Source organism: Phocoena phocoena, chromosome 9 (genome assembly GCF_963924675.1).
Source record: "Phocoena phocoena chromosome 9, mPhoPho1.1, whole genome shotgun sequence".
NCBI classification, from domain to species: Eukaryota; Metazoa; Chordata; class Mammalia; order Artiodactyla; family Phocoenidae; genus Phocoena; species Phocoena phocoena.
In genome coordinates this window covers 56,414,842-56,435,658 of record NC_089227.1, presented here as the reverse complement: position 1 = coordinate 56,435,658, position 20,817 = coordinate 56,414,842, and the positions used below count along the sequence as shown (strand labels likewise).

Genomic DNA, 20,817 nt, shown 5'->3' with positions numbered 1-20,817 from the left:
GGAGCGTGAAGTGTAATTTTTTGACTAGAAGTCGCTTCGGGTGTTTCCGGAAGGGGCCGAGTCGGTCCTCCGCGCAAAGGAGGAAGGGTGGGGGAGGGAAAAAGCCGTAGAGAAGGCTACTAGGTTTTTTTTAAGACAGGGGTGGGGGGAGATTATCAAAGCGTTGCTATAAAGACCACCTCCGGGGTTGAGGGGGCTGGACCTCTGGGCTGAAGATTAAGCTCCTCCCAACAGCGTTAATTTCAAAATGCGCGACCGTTTCTCACCTGCCCTGCGCTAAGGCGGGGGCTGGACCCACTTCCGAGAGTCAAATACGCAGAACTCGAGCCTTCCACAATTCACAGAGCCCTTTTACGCAACTGACGTCAAGCACCACTACTGGCCGCAAGGGGGAGGGGCACGTACTTGGCGCAAGGAGGTCGTAGAGCGTTCCCGCCATTGGCGGCGGTTAGGGCGTTTACGCAACGGCCTGACGTAGGGGAGGACGCGTTAGTCGGGGGGAAGGTTCTAGAAAAGCGGCGGCAGCGGCTCTAGCGGCAGTAGCAGCAGCGCCGGGTCCAGAGTGGAGGTGCTCCTAGCGGTGTTGTTTCTCGACCAGCGGCAGTTCTCACTACAGCGCCAGGACGAGTCCGGTTCGTGTTCGTCCGCGGAGATCTCTCTCATCTCGCTCGGCTGCGGGAAATCGGGCTGAAGCGACTGAGTCCGCGATGGAGGTAACGGGTTTGAAATCAATGAGTTGTTGGAAAGGGCATGGTGAGGCCGTTGGCGCCTCATTGGAAGTCGGCCATCCGCCTCCGTGGGAGAGCGGCAGCGAAATTGGGCCACTTCAGAAGCGGCTGGTCTCAGGATGTTTTTGAAGAGGGGTCGTTAGTGAGGCCTGATTGTACAGCGCTTTCCCCACCCTCAGTCTCCCGGCGCCATTTCCCTTTGCTGGGGGTGGGGGATGGGGAGCTTCCACATGGCGGACGCAGCCCCACTTTAGTGAAAATGGGGCGCGGAGGCAGGAATTCTTACTCCCTTTTTACAGCACGCTGGTTTGGGGGCCCCGGCGTGTCCGCGCTTGAGCGTTTCGGCGGGCCTCGGGTCCTCGCGAGCGGGACTGCGGAGCTTCCCCTCCCCCCTCCCGGGAACCGGATTTGGCGGCCGCCATTTTCATTTCTCTCTTTCCTCGCAGTGTTTTCCTTTTAACTCTCTAAGTTCAACTAGTTTGACTCTTTTAACAAAGAATAGAACTGGTTAACTATTTTTTTTTTCTCGGACTGTTTTCATGCCGTTTCGAGGTGGACTCCTAGTGTCTTGTGAGCTCGGGTCTTTAAAGTCTTGCGCACCTCATTAGAGGCTCGCTCCCTTCCCCTCGATGAAATGGCGCCATTGCGTTCAGGAGCCGCACCGAAGGGCGGGGGAGGGGGCGGCGTTCTCCGGGGCGGGTTCGCAAGGCTTAGGAGGTAAAGCCGTGTAGGGTGTCGGGCCCGGTTTAAGGCGAGCGGTAGTATGAAGACCACAGTTTGTTTTCCAGCCCTTGTTTATTTGAGTAATTGTTTTATCTGGGTCTGCGGTAACTAAAAAGGCAGTTGAATCGTAGGAAACTTCAGAAATGAAGAATCAGATTTAGAGCCATCAGCTTACTACCGACTATGTGGGGAGGCCGTGGGGGAAGGAGGTCTGTGGGGGGCGGTATTTGGTTCAGAATCCTTTATTTTCCTGAAGGATTCTCTTTGAAACGTAGTATTTGTATTTTAAATATTATTTTTACTGGGAAATTTAATCTTTACTGGGCAAGACCACAGGTATTTATTAGTGGTAAGTTAGAAATCATGATGAAAATGAAATAAAAATGACTTTATAGTTGTACTCTGGTTAAAACATGGCTCAGTCCTTCAATGCGTGTATTGCTATATACAGCACTTTTAGGCTGGGCCGCTATGTTTTTGAACTTTGTCACTTGCTTTTCTCGTTTATGTTTGCAATCATGGTTGATGATTACATTGATAAGCATAAGGTCTCAAGCGAAGGGGGTCTACCTGGGTATTTTCCTTGACCCTAAGCACGCTTATAAAATAACTTTGTTTGTAATCGATAGTGGACAGCGGGTAAGTTTGGAAGATGAGGTAAGTAATGAGTTTTTGCCTTTGTTAGTGATTTGTAAAAGTTGTTGTAGATGTATTTTTTAATCTATTTAATTTATTTGGGTTTTAAAAGGCCTATTAACTGACAATATTTGGAGTAAATAAAATTTGCTTAAGAGTTCAAATATCAGTATGCTAAGTAACTTCTATAATTGTTTTTTAAGTGTCTCAGGAGCTAGTTTGATAATTTGTTTTCAAAATTTTCCGAATCCTGAAAAGTTAACTATACAGGGAAAAAACTGAATTGCTTATCGCTGTATTTTCTGAGCTGTTGGGAGAATGTCATGCATGGAGAGAGGAACTTAATAGAACTATGGGTTGAAAGTTGTAATGCTGTTTGATAACAGTTGGTCACGGACATTGTGACTAACTTTCATTTCTGAATATTCTTAGTTTTTTAACCTAGTCAACTGAAAACAATGACCCAGCCTGCTTTAACTCATAGCCCCAAATACAGAGCTGTTAATGCAACTTATTTGCTTGCTGGTGTAAGGATTGAGTTTTCAGCCCAGGCTCTTTTTCTTTTCACATGTGAAAGTTGTTTATGCTGTGTAATTTGCCAGAAGACCACTAAGTTCAACATGGTGAAGTGTAAATTGTAGTACTTTGTAGCTACGGGATAGTCACAGTGGTCATTTAAATATTTTTATGGCTTTGAAAAGTGAGATGATCACAGTGTCTTCCTATGTTTCTGCTTTTAAGCTCAGTAACGGTTCAGATTGTTTCTGTGTTGTCTGCATGTTAAAAACTAGCTATGTTAAAACTTTACTAAGTTTTAGACACCGTTAATTATGAAAGTTATTCTGCCTTGGTCAGAAGAGAGGTAAATTTTATGGATATTTTGGTACATACATTGAACGCTTAAAATTTTCTGTAATGGAGAGTTGGTATATGGGGAGAGAACAATACTAGGTTTTTGAAAATTGCGTTACATTAGAATCACCACCAGAGGGAGCAATGAAGAGAAACTCTTTTCAAATAACTGAATCCTGAAATAAATGGCAACTCTTGGTTATAAAAAGGCAACAGTTTTTAATATTAAAAATTTATATTTAAACGGAATATTTAAAAGTTCTCTGTTCTGGGTTATAGGATTGAATGCAGGTTTTGATAAGAATCTTAACTTTTCAGTCACCAGGGAGTAGATTTGCTCCTTTTTCTTCAGAAAGTTTTTTTTAAACTAAGTTATGCTAGATTTGTTTAAAATAATTTAATGTGAAGTAAATTTAGATCAAGCGTTAATGATTTTGAAACTTGTGTAATTCAGCTGAGGCAATTTTTTTGGTGTAACACAACTAATGCAGTTTAACATATGGTTTAAATTTGATGTAAGTTTTTTTTTTCCCCCCCAGAAAACTTTAGAAACTGTTCCTTTGGAGAGGAAAAAGGTACTCTGCCAGCAGGTCACCTCATATTTAAGAATTTAATTTCCTGCATACAAAGAGAAAATGTAAATAAAAATTGAAATGATGTTTTCCTTTGCAGAGAGAAAAGGAACAATTCCGTAAACTCTTTATTGGTGGCTTGAGCTTTGAAACTACAGAAGAAAGTTTGAGGAACTACTACGAGCAATGGGGAAAACTTACAGATTGTGTGGTACGTTAAGTGTGGAAGTGCTTAGGGATAGTAGTCCTTCAAGTGTTGGGTTTCTCTGTTTAAAATGAGTGAATCATGGAGAAAATCACTTTAAAATTCATATTCATTATTTTAAAATGCTGTAAGTGATGAGATTAAATGGTAACATCACTCCTTTGGATTTAAAGGTAATGAGGGATCCTGCAAGCAAAAGATCAAGAGGATTTGGTTTTGTAACTTTTTCATCCATGGCTGAGGTTGATGCTGCCATGGCTGCAAGACCTCATTCAATTGATGGGAGAGTGGTTGAGCCAAAACGTGCTGTTGCAAGAGAGGTGAGCAAGTACATAACTTGTTTGTTCAAACAGTTTTGAGGAAAATTCCATTTCGCTCTTGCTCAAGATTAGAAAGTGATTTTTGAAAGAACAAAGTTATCTGTATTTAGCTCAAAGTGTTTTTGTTTCTTTAATAGAGCTTCGTTGGGTTTCTGTACTTATAATTTCCTAGACTTAAGTTATTTCAAAGATTAGGTTCTTATTCATAAGGCGCCTTAGTATTTGGTCATAGGATAGAAGCCATGTATGTTATTCAGATAGTGTGCCTTCGTTCATGTTTGTGGTTTCTTCAGTCAGGATGATTTTTTCTGTTTCAGGAATCTGGAAAGCCAGGGGCTCATGTAACTGTGAAGAAGCTGTTTGTAGGTGGAATTAAAGAAGATACTGAGGAACATCATCTTAGAGATTACTTTGAGGAATATGGAAAAATTGATACCATTGAGATAATTACCGATAGGCAGTCTGGAAAGAAAAGAGGCTTTGGGTTTGTTACTTTTGATGACCATGATCCTGTGGATAAGATTGTGTGTAAGTGTCCATAAGTGCTAGGGGTGTGGCTTTTTCACATTTTAAGTTTTGAGTATGTTAACACCTAAAACTTTGTTAAAGTAAAGTTTAACTTGTAACTTGGCTAATATTATATAGGATGCTGACTTAATGGACTCTGAACTTTTCATTCCAGTGCAGAAATACCATACTATCAATGGTCATAATGCAGAAGTAAGGAAGGCTTTATCTAGACAAGAAATGCAGGAAGTCCAAAGTTCTAGAAGTGGAAGAGGAGGTAACTTCAATTCCATTTTTTTCTTAAGATTTATTTGTATAAGTGTTTGTTACTAACCAGGGTATTTATTGTAGGCAACTTTGGTTTTGGAGATTCTCGCGGTGGTGGTGGAAATTTTGGACCAGGACCAGGAAGTAACTTCAGAGGAGGATCTGGTAAGTCCGCCTTCTATGTTTAGAAGGGTGAATGTGCTTGAAAACTGAGTTTTAATTAGAATCTAGGAAATCCAGGCTAATTTTTAAAAAGTTATTCTTAAGTTCTAATGTAGGTTCTGTCCTGATGGGATATTCTGATTTGGCTAGGCAAGAGGTAACATTTTAAAAGTCCTGTAGTTATAGTCAAGGGCAAATAATTGCATAGATCCTTTATGGTTTTCAGTTTCTGGAAAAGTTAAGATAGTGCAGCCATCTTAAATTTATGAGGTCTTCCTGAATAGTCGGTGGAAATACTGTAGAGACTTATATGTGTAGGTTTGAAGAGGTCTGTGTCTTTGTTTTTTGCTTTGGGCTTTATATGTAGGTTAATCTGAATTAAAGTAGTGGGGTGCCAACGGAAATACTGCCCCTGTCCATTGTCATTCCTTTTCATAAATGAATATCTTAAGTGGAGGTTTGCCAAGTCCAAGCCCCAAATCAGGCAGTTATCCTGATGATGAAATGGAATCACATACTTTAGTGTATTTTTAACACTAAAATACAGCATAAAATATACAGTAACACCAGTGTACAGCTTAAGGGGAATGGGTTCCTAATAATTCTTATTCATAGATACTAATAGATAACGTGGAGGAAGGGAGGGTAAGGAATTGAGTGGCATGAACCACAGGAAAATAATCTTTTTTTTCCTGCCCATAACAGATGGATATGGAAGTGGTCGTGGATTTGGGGATGGCTATAATGGGTATGGAGGAGGACCTGGAGGTCAGTTTCTTCTACACGTCTTAAGGTTTAATCACACTGTTGTCCGTTTTTGAGTGTATACATGAAATTTTTCTTAATGTTTTACCTTTTGTAAAGGGATTAGGTGATAATGGTTCAGTTATTTGGATTTTTATTCTGATTTGCATCTTACCTGTTGTAAATTATAAAAGGAAAAATATGGTTGTAGGTGTTTGTATTTTTGCAAAATCAATTGGGTAGATTTTAAAGGAGAATTTAAAAATGCTGTTTAAAGCTGTCTTGTTGTTTTTCAAGCAAGAGAATTGGAGATAGATGTGATATTTTGCATACTGTTTTCCTGAAAAAGTATAGAAAAGTGGTTACGAGCAAGATCAACATGTAAGGGGAATGTATATAAGAGTCCTGTGTTGTCTTAGCTCTTACCAAGATGAGTCCAGGAGGATAATGTTCCAAAAGTCCCCGAAGGAACTTTTCCAAAACATACACGAGTGTGCTCCTGTGTCTAGCTAAGGTGGTGAGCCACTGTTAAATTTATCAAGTGATATGTTTTGTTGAAGTACAGAAAAGAGTGATACTTGCTGACAAATGTCTTAATAGAAAGGAACAAGACATTTAAAACTGATCTAAATAATAGGCCCTATTTCTGGTTTTGACCTCATTAGGCATGACTTAGGAGTCACATAAATCTCACTATTTCCAATATTGCTTTGAAATCCAAATATTGATTTGGTTTGAGAAAGATGAGTTTTTGTACTTACTGCAAGCAATCTGAGAATACCAGTTTAAGTTTAATTACATGCGCAAGTTTGCTAATTTCTGGTCCTCCCCCCCATTTCTACTCAGGAGAAGGGTGGTGGGCATTTTATTTAAGAGACATGGTAATTCACAGGGAAACATGAGTTGGGAACTTAATCTTTTTGACCAGCAGGAAGATGTGGTACTTCTACTTTGTTCCATTAGTCTGCACATCTTGTCTGCCCCACCCCACCTACAACCTTACACAAAACATAAATAGGATTTCAGGATACCTTCCAGAGAATCCATGATGTGTCTTTAGTTTTAGGGGAGACCTGTGGCATTACAGGTATTTGTTTATAAAGGTTTTATCCAGTTGTTAGTGGGTAGGCACTCCCCACCCCCAACCGTTTACCAAGGATGGATATTAGAATCTGCCCTTGAGGATTTTAGAGATTTTGTAGAACGAATATCTTACTTAAATAGTACGTGTTTTGGAAAGCTGGAAGTGGGTGTTCAAATGGCATTGAAAATATTAAGTAATTACTTAAAGGCTTATTTTATAATAGGTGGCAATTTTGGAGGTAGCCCTGGTTATGGAGGAGGAAGAGGAGGATATGGTGGTGGAGGACCTGGATATGGCAACCAGGGTGGGGGCTACGGAGGTGGTTATGACAACTATGGAGGAGGTAATAAATTCACCTGCATCTTTATGTGGGAATTTGGATTGGAATTAATGATTTTCAACACGTGAGATTTTTCATTTCATTGTTGTTGATGGTTGTCTTTTTAAAAAAAAATGTAGAATTGTAGATAGGTGTTTTGCATTTATTCTGATTTGTTTCTGTGGGAATTTTAAGTACTTAGCATGTACCACTGGTTTAATATTTGGTTGTGTTATGGGTTTATTGTACAGAAATTTCCAAATTTTTTTACAGGAAATTATGGAAGTGGAAATTATAATGATTTTGGAAATTATAACCAGCAACCTTCTAACTACGGTCCAATGAAGAGTGGAAACTTTGGTGGTAGCAGAAACATGGGAGGACCATATGGTGGAGGTAATTTATTAGATTTTTCAAATTTGTGATGAAAATATTAAGTGTTCCATGACTTTGAAGAAAGATAACTTTCAAGTTTATTTATGCTTGGGTAACACTTCCCATCAAATACAGTGTTATTGAGAGTAAATTTTTGGGAAAATAAAAATGTAACATCACTGGGGGGATTGTTGTGGTGGGATGTTCAGTGATATAAAATATTTTGGGGTTAGTGAAGTGGATTAGATGTTTTCAGTGGCTTTGGCTGATTAAGAAAAAGCCAGATAAAATTGCTGAGCATATTGCAAGTGGTGTAAATTTTGTATGACTCTTAGAAAGCTAATTTAGTAAATCTGAACTTTTCGTTCAAATCATCGTTGAGAGTTGTTAGTGGGACAGAAATAGATTCCTTATGTTTCTTATGCTGGGTATACTTTCTTAAAAAATCTTTTAAATGATCATGGAAGAGAGCCCTCTAAAGGAGAAGCAGTAGTAAAATGTTTTCAAGTTTAAAGGAAAAAATTGAAAAATCTGTGAATCTGGATAATTTAATCTTGAGTTAATGAGGCTAACTAGAAACAAGTATGGTCTCTGATCTGCATGTTTTAGGGAGTGTATGGCTGTAAAATAAAATCAACTGTAGAACTTGGGAAATCAAAATAAGTTTGCTTTCTCTTGTTCTAATAATTCTAGGAAACTATGGTCCAGGAGGCAGTGGAGGAAGTGGGGGTTATGGAGGGAGAAGCCGATATTGAGCTTCTTCCTATTTACCATGGGTAAGTAGCTTTTAAGTTTCATGTTATTAATGTCTTGGGAGACCTAGCTGCCAGGAGTTAAAAGCTTTTTAGGATCATGTTATCTTTCCTTAAAATCTGGTTAGATGGATAATTTCATAACCTATTTTTTTTTTACTCTTTACTTCTGTTGAAACAGGCTTCACTGTATAAATAGGAGAGGATGAGAGCCCAGAGGTAACAGAACAGCTTCAGGTTATCGAAATAACAATGTTAAGGAAACTCTTATCTCAGTCATGCATAAATATGCAGTGATATGGCAGAAGACACCAGAGCAGATGCAGAGAGCCATTTTGTGAATGGATTGGATTATTTAATAACATTACCTTACTGTGGAGGAAGGATTGTAAAAAAAAAAAAAAATGCCTTTGAGACAGTTTCTTAGCTTTTTAATTGTTGTTTCTTTCTAGTGGTCTTTGTAAGAGTGTAGAAGCATTCCTTCTTTGATAATGTTAAATTTGTAAGTTTCAGGTGACATGTGAAACCTTTTTTAAGATTTTTCTCAAAGTTTTGAAAAGCTATTAGCCAGGATCATGGTGTAATAAGACATAACGTTTTTCCTTTAAAAAAAATTTAAGTGCGTGTGTAGAGTTAAGAAGCTGTTGTACATTTATGATTTAATAAAATAATTCTAAAGGAAATTGTGTAATTATAGACTTTTTATTTTAAATAAGTTAAGGAGTGGGTAGTATAATTAAGGTCCATTGCAAAGCTGTTGTTATATTTGTGTAAGATAAATGCTGGTCAGATACAAGTGTGTTGTCTGCAATTCATCAGGATTAAATTATCTAGATAACTTAAGGGATATCTCTGCAAGGAGAAACACCTTTTTAGATCTTTTAGATGCTGCTTCTTCAATGCAAGGAAAGGAAATAACCCCAGCGAGGTACTCTTCAGGGATACAGGTCTAGTACAAGAGAACTCTTGACGGCTACTAAGTTCAGCCAGTCTTAAGAAACTGTGCTGTTTCTACAAAGCTTTAACTACAGTAGTTTATAAGGATGCCAACGAAAGCTGAGGGTGTAGAGCAAAATAGTTCTAAGCTTCAGTTAAACTTCTTTAGGTAAGATCTCATTTACTTTTCCTTTCTTAATTTTCCTCCCCAAAAGATAAACTAATACTCTTTAATGGTCTTTCAGTATAGTGGTTCTCATGTAGTTTAACATAGCTATAAATTGAGTTTAACAATTTATAAACTCAAGAGAATAATTTTATAAACCCTGTTTTCCAATCTGTCATTTACTTAAATTATTTTGGTTGTTTTTTTTTCCCTTTTTTTTCCTTCTTTCCCACCCCCCTCCCCTTCTATGAAGATTCAGGTGCTTAACATATCATTTTTTTCCCTGCTGGAATTTTAGCATTGATATGAACCATGGACACGTATATTCTGCTGCCACAAAGACTGTAAAGTGCTTCATTTCAACAGCTGAGGCAAGCCAAGTGATCATTAATAAAGCTTTTCTTGGTTCCTTCAGTGGTGTTGGTAGTGAAATGGTAGGTAAAAGTTAGGCTGCAAGTTGAATGAATCATGAAATTTCCCATCGTTACACCCTTGTGTATTCACATTTCTTGGATCAAGCGTTTTGAGTGAACTAGGGATTTTTTTTTTTTATTAAAAATAAAGATGTTTTGTTCTTCTGTTATTTTGATACGGTTCTAGCTTTACATGCTTATCAGGATCAGGCTAAGGAGAAGGTAGGGCAAGATGGTTAAATCTACTTTCAGATAATTTATATTTATGAATAAAAGTGTCTACATTATAAATCTTGTATGTATCCAATTCTAAATACTTAGGTTTAAATGTGGTAATTCTTTCCCAATCCCTAACCTATAGGAGAGACGTAGGTTGGCTGCTGAAGTTTCATTTCTTAGATGTCATCAGAGATTGATTGCCTGGCTTTATTGCCTTTTCAGGAATATGATAATCAGGGCATATTCTACTGTATGCACCTGTGAGTCTTCTTTGATCCTAAGACCACCACTGAAATTATTTAGGTTCTTTGGACAAACATGATAAACTTCTTCAGATACTTTTTTTTTCCTTTGGCAGGAAGGTGTCTTGCTGCAGGTAACTAATGAAGAAGTGTTCAACCACAGAATCTTCAAGAAATAAGAAATTCTGTACCATCTGAAAGTAGTTCTTGTTGGTGCCTTCATTTTAAAAAGCACTCTTTAAGATTAAAGGGAAATGTTTTCTGATAAAATAACAGACTTCATTTAGTACAGGTTCTTAATATAAAACAATTACAAATTGAGTATTGTTTGTAACAGAGTAACATCAGTTCAGCTAGAGAGAGAAATGTATCGTGTTTTGAATTAGGTTTTGTGAGTAGACAGATTAAAATTCTATTTTAAATATAAAGTTTATTAAAATAAATACTTTTGTATTCAAATACTTGGTGTAATGTTTACACATAAAATGTGAATCTTGTTCTATGAACATTAAGTTGTCTAAAGGATTGCCATCCACTAGATTTCTAAAGCAGTTTCACAAAGCAATGCATATTGCCATTTTCCTTTCAATATGGATAGACAAACGAGAAAAGCACTGTGGACATTATTGGCTGTCCCTAATAAAATGCCATTCTTTATACACTGTATATTCAGCGTTTGAATAATGCTACAGATTTCTGGCTTTGCCTTGTATGTTTAACATTGCTGGTGGTGTTTTAAAAGTCATTACAGATTCTAACCAGCTAAAGTGGTCCAACCAAGTTTAAGTGGCTATGCAAAAGGCACTGAGACAAAATCTGTCATTAGTTTCTCTCAAATGTGAATTAGCTCTGTTTCGTTATACACTTAGTATCAGGTGGTTGTCTTGAAGGGTTAAACATGGTGGATAAAATTTAATAGCAAGCAGTGAGTTTCTTACTTGGATGTTCACCTGAAATGATGAAAAACCAGAAAAATAGTAGGGGACAAAGTAAAGTTGACTTGTTCTAACTATCTCTTGGTTTTGATATGAGGTATCTTACAGGTAAGTCAAACTAATGATGGCTAACGGAAGATGAGCTTTGCGTCCATTGTCAGCTATAAATTTGTTTACATTTGGCTGTGGATTTACTAGGAAAAAATAATTCTTAATGTCTTAAAAATGTCTAGCTCTTCAAAGAAGTTAACTTTTGAAGATAAATCAAGTTGGTATAATACAACCCTAAAATACCCAGCATTTAACACTAGCACAAATAGGGGAAGACATCTGTATTATGTATTAACGGGGCGAAATGACCTAGTTTATTGAAACATGCAATAGGTAATGTTGAGTATTTTGTGTGTGTATATGTTGTTGAGCTGCTAATTTTCTTTTAGAAATTGAGATTTAAGGACGGTTTTGTTCTAAAAGGAAATATTTTAGAGAACTTAAATTTTCACCTCACTGTTTTTGTAGGTCAGCAATTTGGAAACAGCTTAGCTGTGCGATTTCTAGCTGAAGCTTAGGGTTGTGTGTAAGTCAGGGAAAACATGACTTGGGCTGGAATATTTGAATCCAAAATGGCCTGCTGACAGGACTGAAGGTTGGTACTGGCTATTTCCTTTACCCATAGTGAAACAACAAAAGAATCCTCAAAATACAACCAGTGTTTTTGTAAGTTGTGATCACAGTGTGGGAGGGGAGGGTTTTTTTACTCACATGACGACCAAAAAGCACGATATTTGGGAGCCATCTTGGGGGATGGCTCCCATACCTGGAGTGTTTTCCTCTTTGGTAAAAGCTTTTGAAATTGGATCTTCTGTGTGGTTTTCAGTATTGCGATTAAGTGCATGAGTACGTTTAAGTTGGTCTGAAGTGATTCTTAATATTTAAAAGTACTGAGGCAATTAAGGGAGGCTTTAAAAGAATTGTGTCTTGGTTCCTTAGTAATGACAATTACTAGTTCAAACGTGTGGATATGTGGTGCCTTTGCAGAAGGTAGAAAACATCACTAATCTCAGTATACCCAAAGTGCATGTGTACATTGTGGCTTAGTTATATTTTAAATCAGTCTAAAGTTTGGAACAAATATTCTCAGGTGGTATACCCAATGATTTTTTTTTTTTTTTTTGCGGTACGCGGGCCTCTCACTGTTGTGGCCTCTCCCGTTGCGGAGCACAGGCTCCGGACGCGCAGGCTCAGCGGCCATGGCTCACGGGCCTAGCCGCTTCGTGGCATGTGGGATCTTCCCGGACTGGGGCACGAACCCGTGTACCCTGCGTCGGCAGGCGGACTCTCAACCACTGCGCCACCAGGGAAGTCCCCCTACCCAATGATTCTAATGCTGCTCTGCTATTACTGCAACTAAACTATTTAAGTGAAAAATATTTAAATTATTAAGCACTAATATGTACTCCATAGGATGACTTTGTTCACTTTGTTGTTCTGGCAGCTAGGCTGACTTCTTAACTGCTCCTGTATTCTAAAGGTCAGTGCTGAACTGGAGCCAGCCTAGAAATGGAACCCAGATATCCAAATCATGTTGAGCACACGTTGCTTGAAGATTACACGCAATAGTTCTAATTTCCCTGTGAGGATTTCATCATGGCCTGTTGTTAGCTACGAAAAGTAAATAAGGTTTTAATAGGAAAAGGACAAATGCGATGCTGAGCGCCTGTCGGAACCAGATTTCACTTTTAATTCTCAACTGATGTAATTCTATGACAAAGGGATGATTTCAGGAATAAAAGTATTTTCTATAGGTAAGGAAGGTAAGACTGCTTTTATGTTGGGAGTAGTAAAAAATGTAAGTTTGGGCCAGTCCACTGAAATCAGGAGGGAAAATGATGCCTAGCAAAAAACATGCTTCAAAGAGGCCGAAGGCCAGTTATACAGACTACCAGATTTACAGGTGTAAACACTGCTGATCTTACCTAGTTCTATGGGTCCTTTTGCGGCTACAGTCTGTATTTAAACCCCCAAACAAATACTTGGAGACACTTGGGAACTTAAGTTTATCATCCCCCAACCTTGATTGATGGAACTGTTTCTCAATTCAAGTAAGTCTTTACTGTTTATCCATGTCTTGTTCAGATTAGCTGAAGAGTGATTTCACTACTTAAGGAATGGGTCAGATAGGTCAGATAGCTAACAGCTGTTCAACAATCAGTAAAGTTAAAATGCATATGGCTTCCATTAGAACTTGATATTTTGATCTGTTTATAAAAGCTTGAGAATCAAATTTTCTCAACACGCCACCTATTCCTTTCAACTGATAAAACCTGGCTTTTTTTTTTTTTTTTAAGACGACTGAACTAGCAGAATATTCAATCTTGGTGTATCTTAATCTGTAAGTAGGGAGCTTAGGCTAAAATAGTGGTGTGAAATTTTCACTGCTGACATCAGTGATGGAAAGCAGTGTGGTATTTGTTCAAAGGGACTGTCCAGAAACTAGCCTATGGCAAATGAGATGAAACTGGCTGGTGAAAGCTGCATTCGTTGACCTTTGGTCACAGTGCACCAAATACCTCATGGATCTCAAATTTTCAGTTGCTGTGAATGTTTTGAATCCCAGCTGTCTCTGCTGTGTGCCTCTTTTTTGCCCATTTGATGTTCTTGATATTTTCAGGGATTGGGGAGAATGCTGAGCCTGAAAAGAGCAAGCACTGAAATTGAGCAAACTGGGATACCTGCAGTTTCAAAACTTATAATTGGCTGTGGCATTTTACATTGTATGTAGACTTGAAAGAATGTGCCTTGAAGCTCTGTATTTAAGAAGCTAAGACATCTGAGGTGGGCTCCCTTGCAAAAAGCCAGCCTGTCACCATTGAAAAAGTGGTTATTGCACAAAACTGGTCAGAAGAGCGAAACTTGCATCTAGAAGCATTTTGCTACTACGTGGCGCTTGGAACAAATTCCTAGCTCCAACTTAAAGTATAAAGGTTTACTATAAAAACCCACACCCTGCATTTCTGGAACCCAAAATAACTTTGACTTGTGACATCTATGTTTTTGGGCAATTATAACCGCAGAAAACATCTGACAACCTTGATTCTAATTTTGATATTAGACTGTTCATGTTAATGTTCTCAAACCTTGACAGGGCAGTTGTCTTCAGAAAATTCTTGAGGTTTCATTTCAAGTGCCATTCCTATTGTCCTTTTTATCAAATGGCTGTCTTTTTGCCTCTTTGAATATCTTTCATTTTGCTTCAGCATTTTCATTTCTTTACAAAGTCTGTGCTTATCATCCCTTAGTGGTGGCCTGCGTTCTTGTAGGGCCTCCTGTACATGCTTGATTAAATCTTACCATATTTAAGCAAGTTAGGGTTTTTTTTGGTGTGAGCTGTCAGTGTTCCAGATGTGGAGCTATCCCTACAGGCTGGCTTTTACTGCCAGGGAATTAGTCCTATTTCTGTATATGCAGGCAAGTCTAGTTATGGGAGGCACTTTGTCTTCGGGTGTTAAAGCCTAATGCAGTAATATTTTAAAGCTCCAGTTTGTTTTGTTTGGGCATCCTGGTGTAGAGCTTGGTCTATTTCATGTCATGTTTTGTGTGTTAGGTCTGAGGGGGGGGTGGGATTTCGCTTGTCAGTTCAGTGTTGACTATATTCGGTTTGACTTGAGTCTGATCAATTTGTGTAGTTTTTAAAATTCAACACTGCTGCCCGATTTGCTAGATATTCACCTGTGTTTTCAAATGTGGGTATTTTGGAAGAGAAGTTTGCTTAGGATTTCTGTATAAAAGGGGAAAGTTAGTACTTTATAAAATCAAATACAAAATTTATTTCCACAGAAAAAGCTACATAAGTTTTCATCTATTAAGCTAAAACAGTTCTTGAAAACTCTAAATGAAAATATTTTAAATCATAAAAACATGTTTTGAAATGTGTTTGCTCTCTTTGAAGGGACCATCTTACTAAGAAATGGCTAGTGAAAGTTACCAAGTTTTCACGTCACCCTATTTCTACATTAGGTCATGAAACAGGCCCCCAAGTCTGATATTGAAGTCCTAAACTGGTCCATATAAGCTTCAAAATGTAGCCTTAATTGAGTGATTCAAGTAGCAGTAGATAACACTTGAGCTAAACTTCAAAGCAGATTCAATGGGTTTTGATCAGTTTCTGAACATTACGACTTTTGCATATGGATGGAATCCATCTTCAATTTCTTCTCTCACTTTTTCGTTTTCCTTTTTGGTTTTCCTTTTTTTGGCCTGGGGTCACCAATTCCTTGGGTACAATCAAAACACTTCCATCACGGCTGCACTGAAGAGCATACTGGTTTGGATTGACTGGCCTACCTTCATCATCTCTTAACCTACTAAAAACATCGTGATAGAGATCGTGCAGTTTCTGTTTCATTACATTTATAGCTTTGTGACACTGGGATCGCTCTCTCTTAAGGGTTTCCTTCTTTGCTTGCAAGTTACATATGTCATCTTCCAGATTCAAAATTACATCCAGTTTGCGCCTACGGCAGTTCTGAGCAGCAACTTTATTCTTCCCTCTTCGTCTAATATCACGGATGAGCGACACTTGAAAATCTGTCAGGTAGTACCTGCTTAGCATGCTGTTGAAAGAATCTACAGGCATCTGGACAATTTCATCCACAGAAAAAGGGATGTGCAGAGCTTTAGCACGCCGTTCATCACGGCTTAAGTTTCTGTCTGTGTCATTGAGGTACCCACGCCTTATTTTCTGTGACTTCCCAGGCCACGAAAAAGATTCATAAGTGGATTCTAGTGCACTTGGCTGTAAGTGGTAAGTGTGGTTATGTAATACGGGTTGAAATGCAAAGTCCCCATGAAAATGAGAATCACTTCTGTGATCCATGTGACAAAGTTTAGTGGGCTCTGGGTAGTAGCCTCCTACAGCCCCTTCTAAGTCACGGTGGGAAAGAGATTCACTACTAGAACGTGAAGCACCTTCACATACAGAGCGTGAGGAGTTAGACTTGGTGACAGAGGTGCTATTGTGGCTTGAGTTTAAGGAAAGCCCAGAATCAGAATCTGGTTCTTCAAAAAGCTGAGAAACTTCCATTGGATCAAAACCTTCTTCTGTGGCCAAAGACATTAAATTTATCTCATCAAATATGTTTACATCAAGGTCATACAGAAGGTCTTGGTTTGTTAGGTCCCTCATCTGATTGTCAAATGGAAGAAATCCTGGCAAATTAGTTCCAGCAAGGGTCTGTTCAGGATTGGTAAGAGGAGAATTTAACTGCAGAAATAGTTCTTGTGGCTGTGAAGTCCTTGCTACTGGATCCCTTCTAAATGTATTGTCAGGACACAACAACATGGCCTCATGGAGATTTACATCGTGACTTACAGCCTGGTTATAATTTGCATGTGTAGGAGAATTCATGCCATCATTGATACTTCCTGGGAGAGCACTGTCTCCCAGTGAGATGCCCTGAAAAAGGAAAGGAAAAAAGAGCACTATAAATAATGTAAAACTATTTTAATAGCAGTTATAGTACCTAATACAGTACTTGTTCTTCTCTTGTGTTAATTCCTCTATGTAAGTAAGGATATGCTGTTGGCTACGAATAACTTCCCTTAGTTAAATAATGCAGGCAGTAGAATACGTGATGTGAGCCCAGGTGAGAATATGCTATGTCAGGAAAGATCTGTTTTTTGAACATCATGGGAAATTAGAAAGATTTATGTTAGTGTGAAAGCAGGTCTTGTTATTCAAAAATTCTAATATCTTACTAGTGAAACAGTCTTAACTGCAGGGAGAGAGGTATCTAAAAGCAAATTGGACCAGCATAAAGTGTAATGCCAGAAAAACTAAGGTGTGCCTTAGTTTGTCAAGTTGTGTACTGCCGTTTTGATTCAATATGGATTTTATGAATTTGATTTTATATCTTTATGATTATTTGGAAGGGGGAACTATACATATTTGGCTAATTCTCCAAAGAAGTGTTTCTATAAGAAGTAAATCTTAAGTCTGTGCTTAAATAATGCACTAGAAACCGTTATCTAAGTATTAGTTTAAACTGCTATGTATCCTAGGTAATAAGGTTGTGTTTATTCACAGAGAGATCACTGCAGATATTTTTCCTGCAAGGATAAAAGCCAAGATTCCCATTACCTCCAGTGGATTTTCAGGCTGTGATGAAAGCAACTGAAATAAGTCTTCCAGAGAGAAAAATGTGTCTGTTCCATTTCGATGTATCTAGAAAAAGAAGGTGCATCATTCACTTAAACAACTGAAGTGGTTGACTGGGGCTTTTAGGCTTAATCTGGAAAGGGTAACCAGGTGTTAACATCCATGCTGGATTTTTATCTCTAGTTTGAAATTTTTACGTTCTATTCCTTTTTTAGTACTTAGTATTTTAACATCCTGCTGTAAACAACCTTTAACTTGATGACTCCTCTATTCCTGCCCTAACCGTTCTTCATCTTATGTCTTTAGCTTATATTCTTAGTTCCACCTTATGTGTCCCTCTCCACCCAACTTTCCAAATTGATTACAAGATATTTAGAGTTACCAAAGTTCTGTCAACTTCTTGTTATTGCTATGTCTCCTGCCTTAAGGGTTTAAGTTTGTTGAAATAATTACTTTTGATAGTTCTCTAGAGTGGCTCCAGGAACTCTTTAGTCTTAAGTGATAGTTTATCTCTCAAGCTTAATGTTTTCCTTCAGCCCTGTCTTATGGCATTTATTACTACTGATATGCTATCGGTCTGTCATTTTATAACAGCTAATCTTTTTTTCTCTTGGGTAGTTTTAAAGATTTTTTTTCTTAGTCTTTGTTGCCCTGCCATTTCACTGTGATATGTCTGGGATTTAACTTACTCTGCTTGGGACTCTGTATTCCTCTAATCTGAGACATAAGATCATTTTAATTTTGGATATATTCTGCCATAAACTCTCTGAATACTGCTTCTCCTTCATACTTCCCTGCCTCTCCTGGGACTCCTATTAGAAATAATTTAGATTTTTGTATTCTATCACTTTTTTCTTTTTATATGTAAAGGTGAGCTCGTCTTTGTTGAGAACAGTTTCTATAGCAGTGACACATACCAAGGGTTTATGATCCAGGTTTTATACTTTTCTCTGCAAGGACCAGTTCTTCTTGGGGACTCTTCAGCCTTGGTGCCTGATTGTCTTAAATTCTGGATTTTGAGATCCCTCTTTGCTGCTTGTATCTGTAGAGTTCTGTGTCTTGCTTTTGAGTTCACTTATACATGTGAAGATATTATCCATTCTGTCTTATCCAGGATTTGTGCACCTGATGTGTCAAAGGGATGTCTTTACATGTTAGCAAGTTCATATTCCTGACTCGTGCTGTGTGTAACTGCCATCCCCAACTTTTTACTTTAGGGGTTTCTTTCTCTGTAAAATACCTTGGGTTCTATGAAGCCATGTTTTCAAGGCTTCTATTTCTATGGATGCTATAGGACTTACTTAAGGTAAACTGGTTAATAAGATTTCTTGTTCTTCTTTAACTGGCAAACGACACATTCTTACATTCTTAGTGGGTAGCAGACTTCTTCACCAGTTGGATTATTTAAAATGATTCCTAGTTAAGAAATTTCATAAACCTGATTCATCAGTCCTGGCCAGCCATTGACCAAAATCTGCCTGATGTGGTCACAAGTGTGTGAGAATGAGTAACAACATCAGCACAAATCTGCATTCCTGCAAAAACAATCCTTAACTGGAGGTAAATAACACTTCATAGAAAAGAAACCCTTAATATGTAGAACATACAAATATGATGTATGAAGATCATTCTGCTTAAAATGAATTATGGACTGATCCTTAGTCAAAGATGTGTTTCATTAGATACCTGTTTTCCTCTTCAGTGCCCCTGGAGATAGAGGTCTGAGGAGCTAGCCCCCTGGGTGATCCACAGGAGACAGAGGCAAGAGATGGGAGGGTGCAAGGTGTGACACAGTCCCTTAGACACCTCATCGAGCTGTATTTCTCCCCTTTCTGCTCTTGAGGGTGGTATTGGCTGTGGTGGCTTCAGGTAACTGCTAGTCCATGGGGGGGGGGGGCTCCTTCTTTCTTTGTGTTTCCCTTAAGTTTAACTGCCTTTACCTCTTAAAAAAAATCTCATTCACTTCTCTTCAGAATCTCACGGGCTGATGCCTTCTACTTGAGGGCTTTAACTATGGACAGCATTCTGTTTGCAGTCATCCTCCTTCCTAAATCTTCACATAAAATACAAACAGTTCTATTTTTCCTCAAGAATTCACTGCATTTTGAACAGAGATCACTAGGAGTTTATACCTTTTAAAAGATAAAGCAATATATAAATTCAACTTGTCTTTAGTGAGAGGAAAGTACCTTCAGAGCAGTATATATTCCTATATATACTGTGTATTTTACTTCATTAACAGCTAGCCAAGTCCAGGCTTGCAGTGGGGCTAGAAAGAACTTACTGTTAAAGAGTGAATTATGTCAGTCATCCTAGGTATTTTCAAATGCTAGTGATTCACTTTGGTCACAGACAACTCCCTCCTAAGTAACATATCTCAGTACGAGAGCAGACGCGTTGTTAGACGCTTCTACAAGAAATGTATATAATTGTCATGTCATGTTCTAAGTGATGTGTTTCTAGAAGGTTTTGTTCAAATTGATGTTTGTCTCAAGTCAAATTTTAAATTCTGAGGAAAGCTCCCTACTTCATCTATCTCTTCATTATTATTTAACGAGTGCACTACCTTAGTTACTATAGGTAATTCTAGAGAACACAGTTGCTACTTTTCTGGGAAGTCTGGTGAAGGGGTGTAATTGCAAAGACATAACCAAGAGCATAAATCTATACACAGTGAAGTGGTAAAGAGACTCGTAAAAACATCTTTTGCCTCAAAAAAGATAACTTGGGAGGCATTCAGGAAAGTGAGCTGAAATGTCTCCTTCAAAACAAATATGGTTCTTTCAGTGTTCACTGGCACTGATGTGTGTGTATAAGCAGGTGGTAAAGCCACAGGAAGGTACATGAATTACAAGGAAAACACAAGGCCTGGGGAGAACAACAGTGGGTAAGAGCAGAGGCAGATGGAAACACCTGCATTTCACAGTGAAATGCCAGGCTGCAATGGGATCCTCAACTGTGGGTCATAAAAGTGTTGAACAGCCTGAGAGGTAAAGTGAAAATGGGAGGGTTCCTTGGGGTGAGCTCCCCACTGTGAGACTAGCAAAAAGGGACTTAGAAACCACATAGAAACATGGTGTGTTTAGGGAACACAGCAGATATGCAGCCAGAGCTCGCCTGAAAAATGAGGGCAAGAGGCCAAGCAAGGGCTTGTTAGAGAAGTGATTGGACTGATAAAGGTGGTGAGGTGCAGGTTTCCAGGGCCAGCACGTGGTTGAGAGGCCACCTGGAGGTGGGGGTGCGTGTGTCCTTGTGAAGAGAAGAGCAGGTGAAGGACTCCCAGCTGGGCGGTGGGGTCTCTCCAAAGAACCTGTGACGTGAAAGAGCCCATCCAACAGAGAAGCAGTTCTAAATAACATCCTACAGTCCAGGGAAAACAGTTTCAGGCTGGCACCAGTCAAGGAACACCTTTCCTAAGCTCCTACCACCCATCACACCCTCAGCTCCAAGACGGCTGGCTGTACAAGCAAGGGAGGAAGAACTGGGGAAGAAGAGAAGCTGGC

General features: G+C 38.7%; 2 protein-coding genes across 3 annotated transcripts in view; one reads left to right on the top strand and one right to left on the bottom strand.

Annotated features, from left to right (window-relative positions):
* Positions 1-488: 488 nt before the first annotated feature.
* HNRNPA2B1 (heterogeneous nuclear ribonucleoprotein A2/B1) lies at positions 489-8,925 on the top strand. Of its 2 annotated transcripts, XM_065883674.1 has the most exons (12): positions 489-713; positions 3,479-3,514; positions 3,612-3,722; positions 3,890-4,036; positions 4,354-4,564; positions 4,719-4,820; positions 4,895-4,975; positions 5,678-5,740; positions 7,024-7,143; positions 7,393-7,515; positions 8,188-8,270; positions 8,428-8,925. In XM_065883674.1, exons 1-11 carry the CDS (start codon positions 708-710, stop codon positions 8,247-8,249), a joined length of 1,062 nt encoding a protein of 353 aa, XP_065739746.1. In that variant the 5' UTR covers positions 489-707; the 3' UTR covers positions 8,250-8,270; positions 8,428-8,925. The 2 variants fall into 2 exon arrangements, with proteins under 2 accessions (XP_065739746.1, XP_065739748.1); XM_065883676.1 differs by lacking the exon at positions 3,479-3,514 and having other exon boundaries at positions 510-713.
* Positions 8,926-15,361: 6,436 nt separating this feature from the next.
* Positions 15,362-20,817, bottom strand: part of NFE2L3 (NFE2 like bZIP transcription factor 3) — a 29,900-nt gene continuing 24,444 nt past the window's right edge. The window contains exons 3-4 of the mRNA XM_065884225.1: positions 17,297-17,380; positions 15,362-16,612 (exon numbers count right to left, since the gene is read on the bottom strand). Coding sequence (XP_065740297.1) covers positions 15,362-16,612; positions 17,297-17,380 — 1,335 coding nt within the window. The remainder of the gene's footprint in view (positions 16,613-17,296; positions 17,381-20,817) is intronic.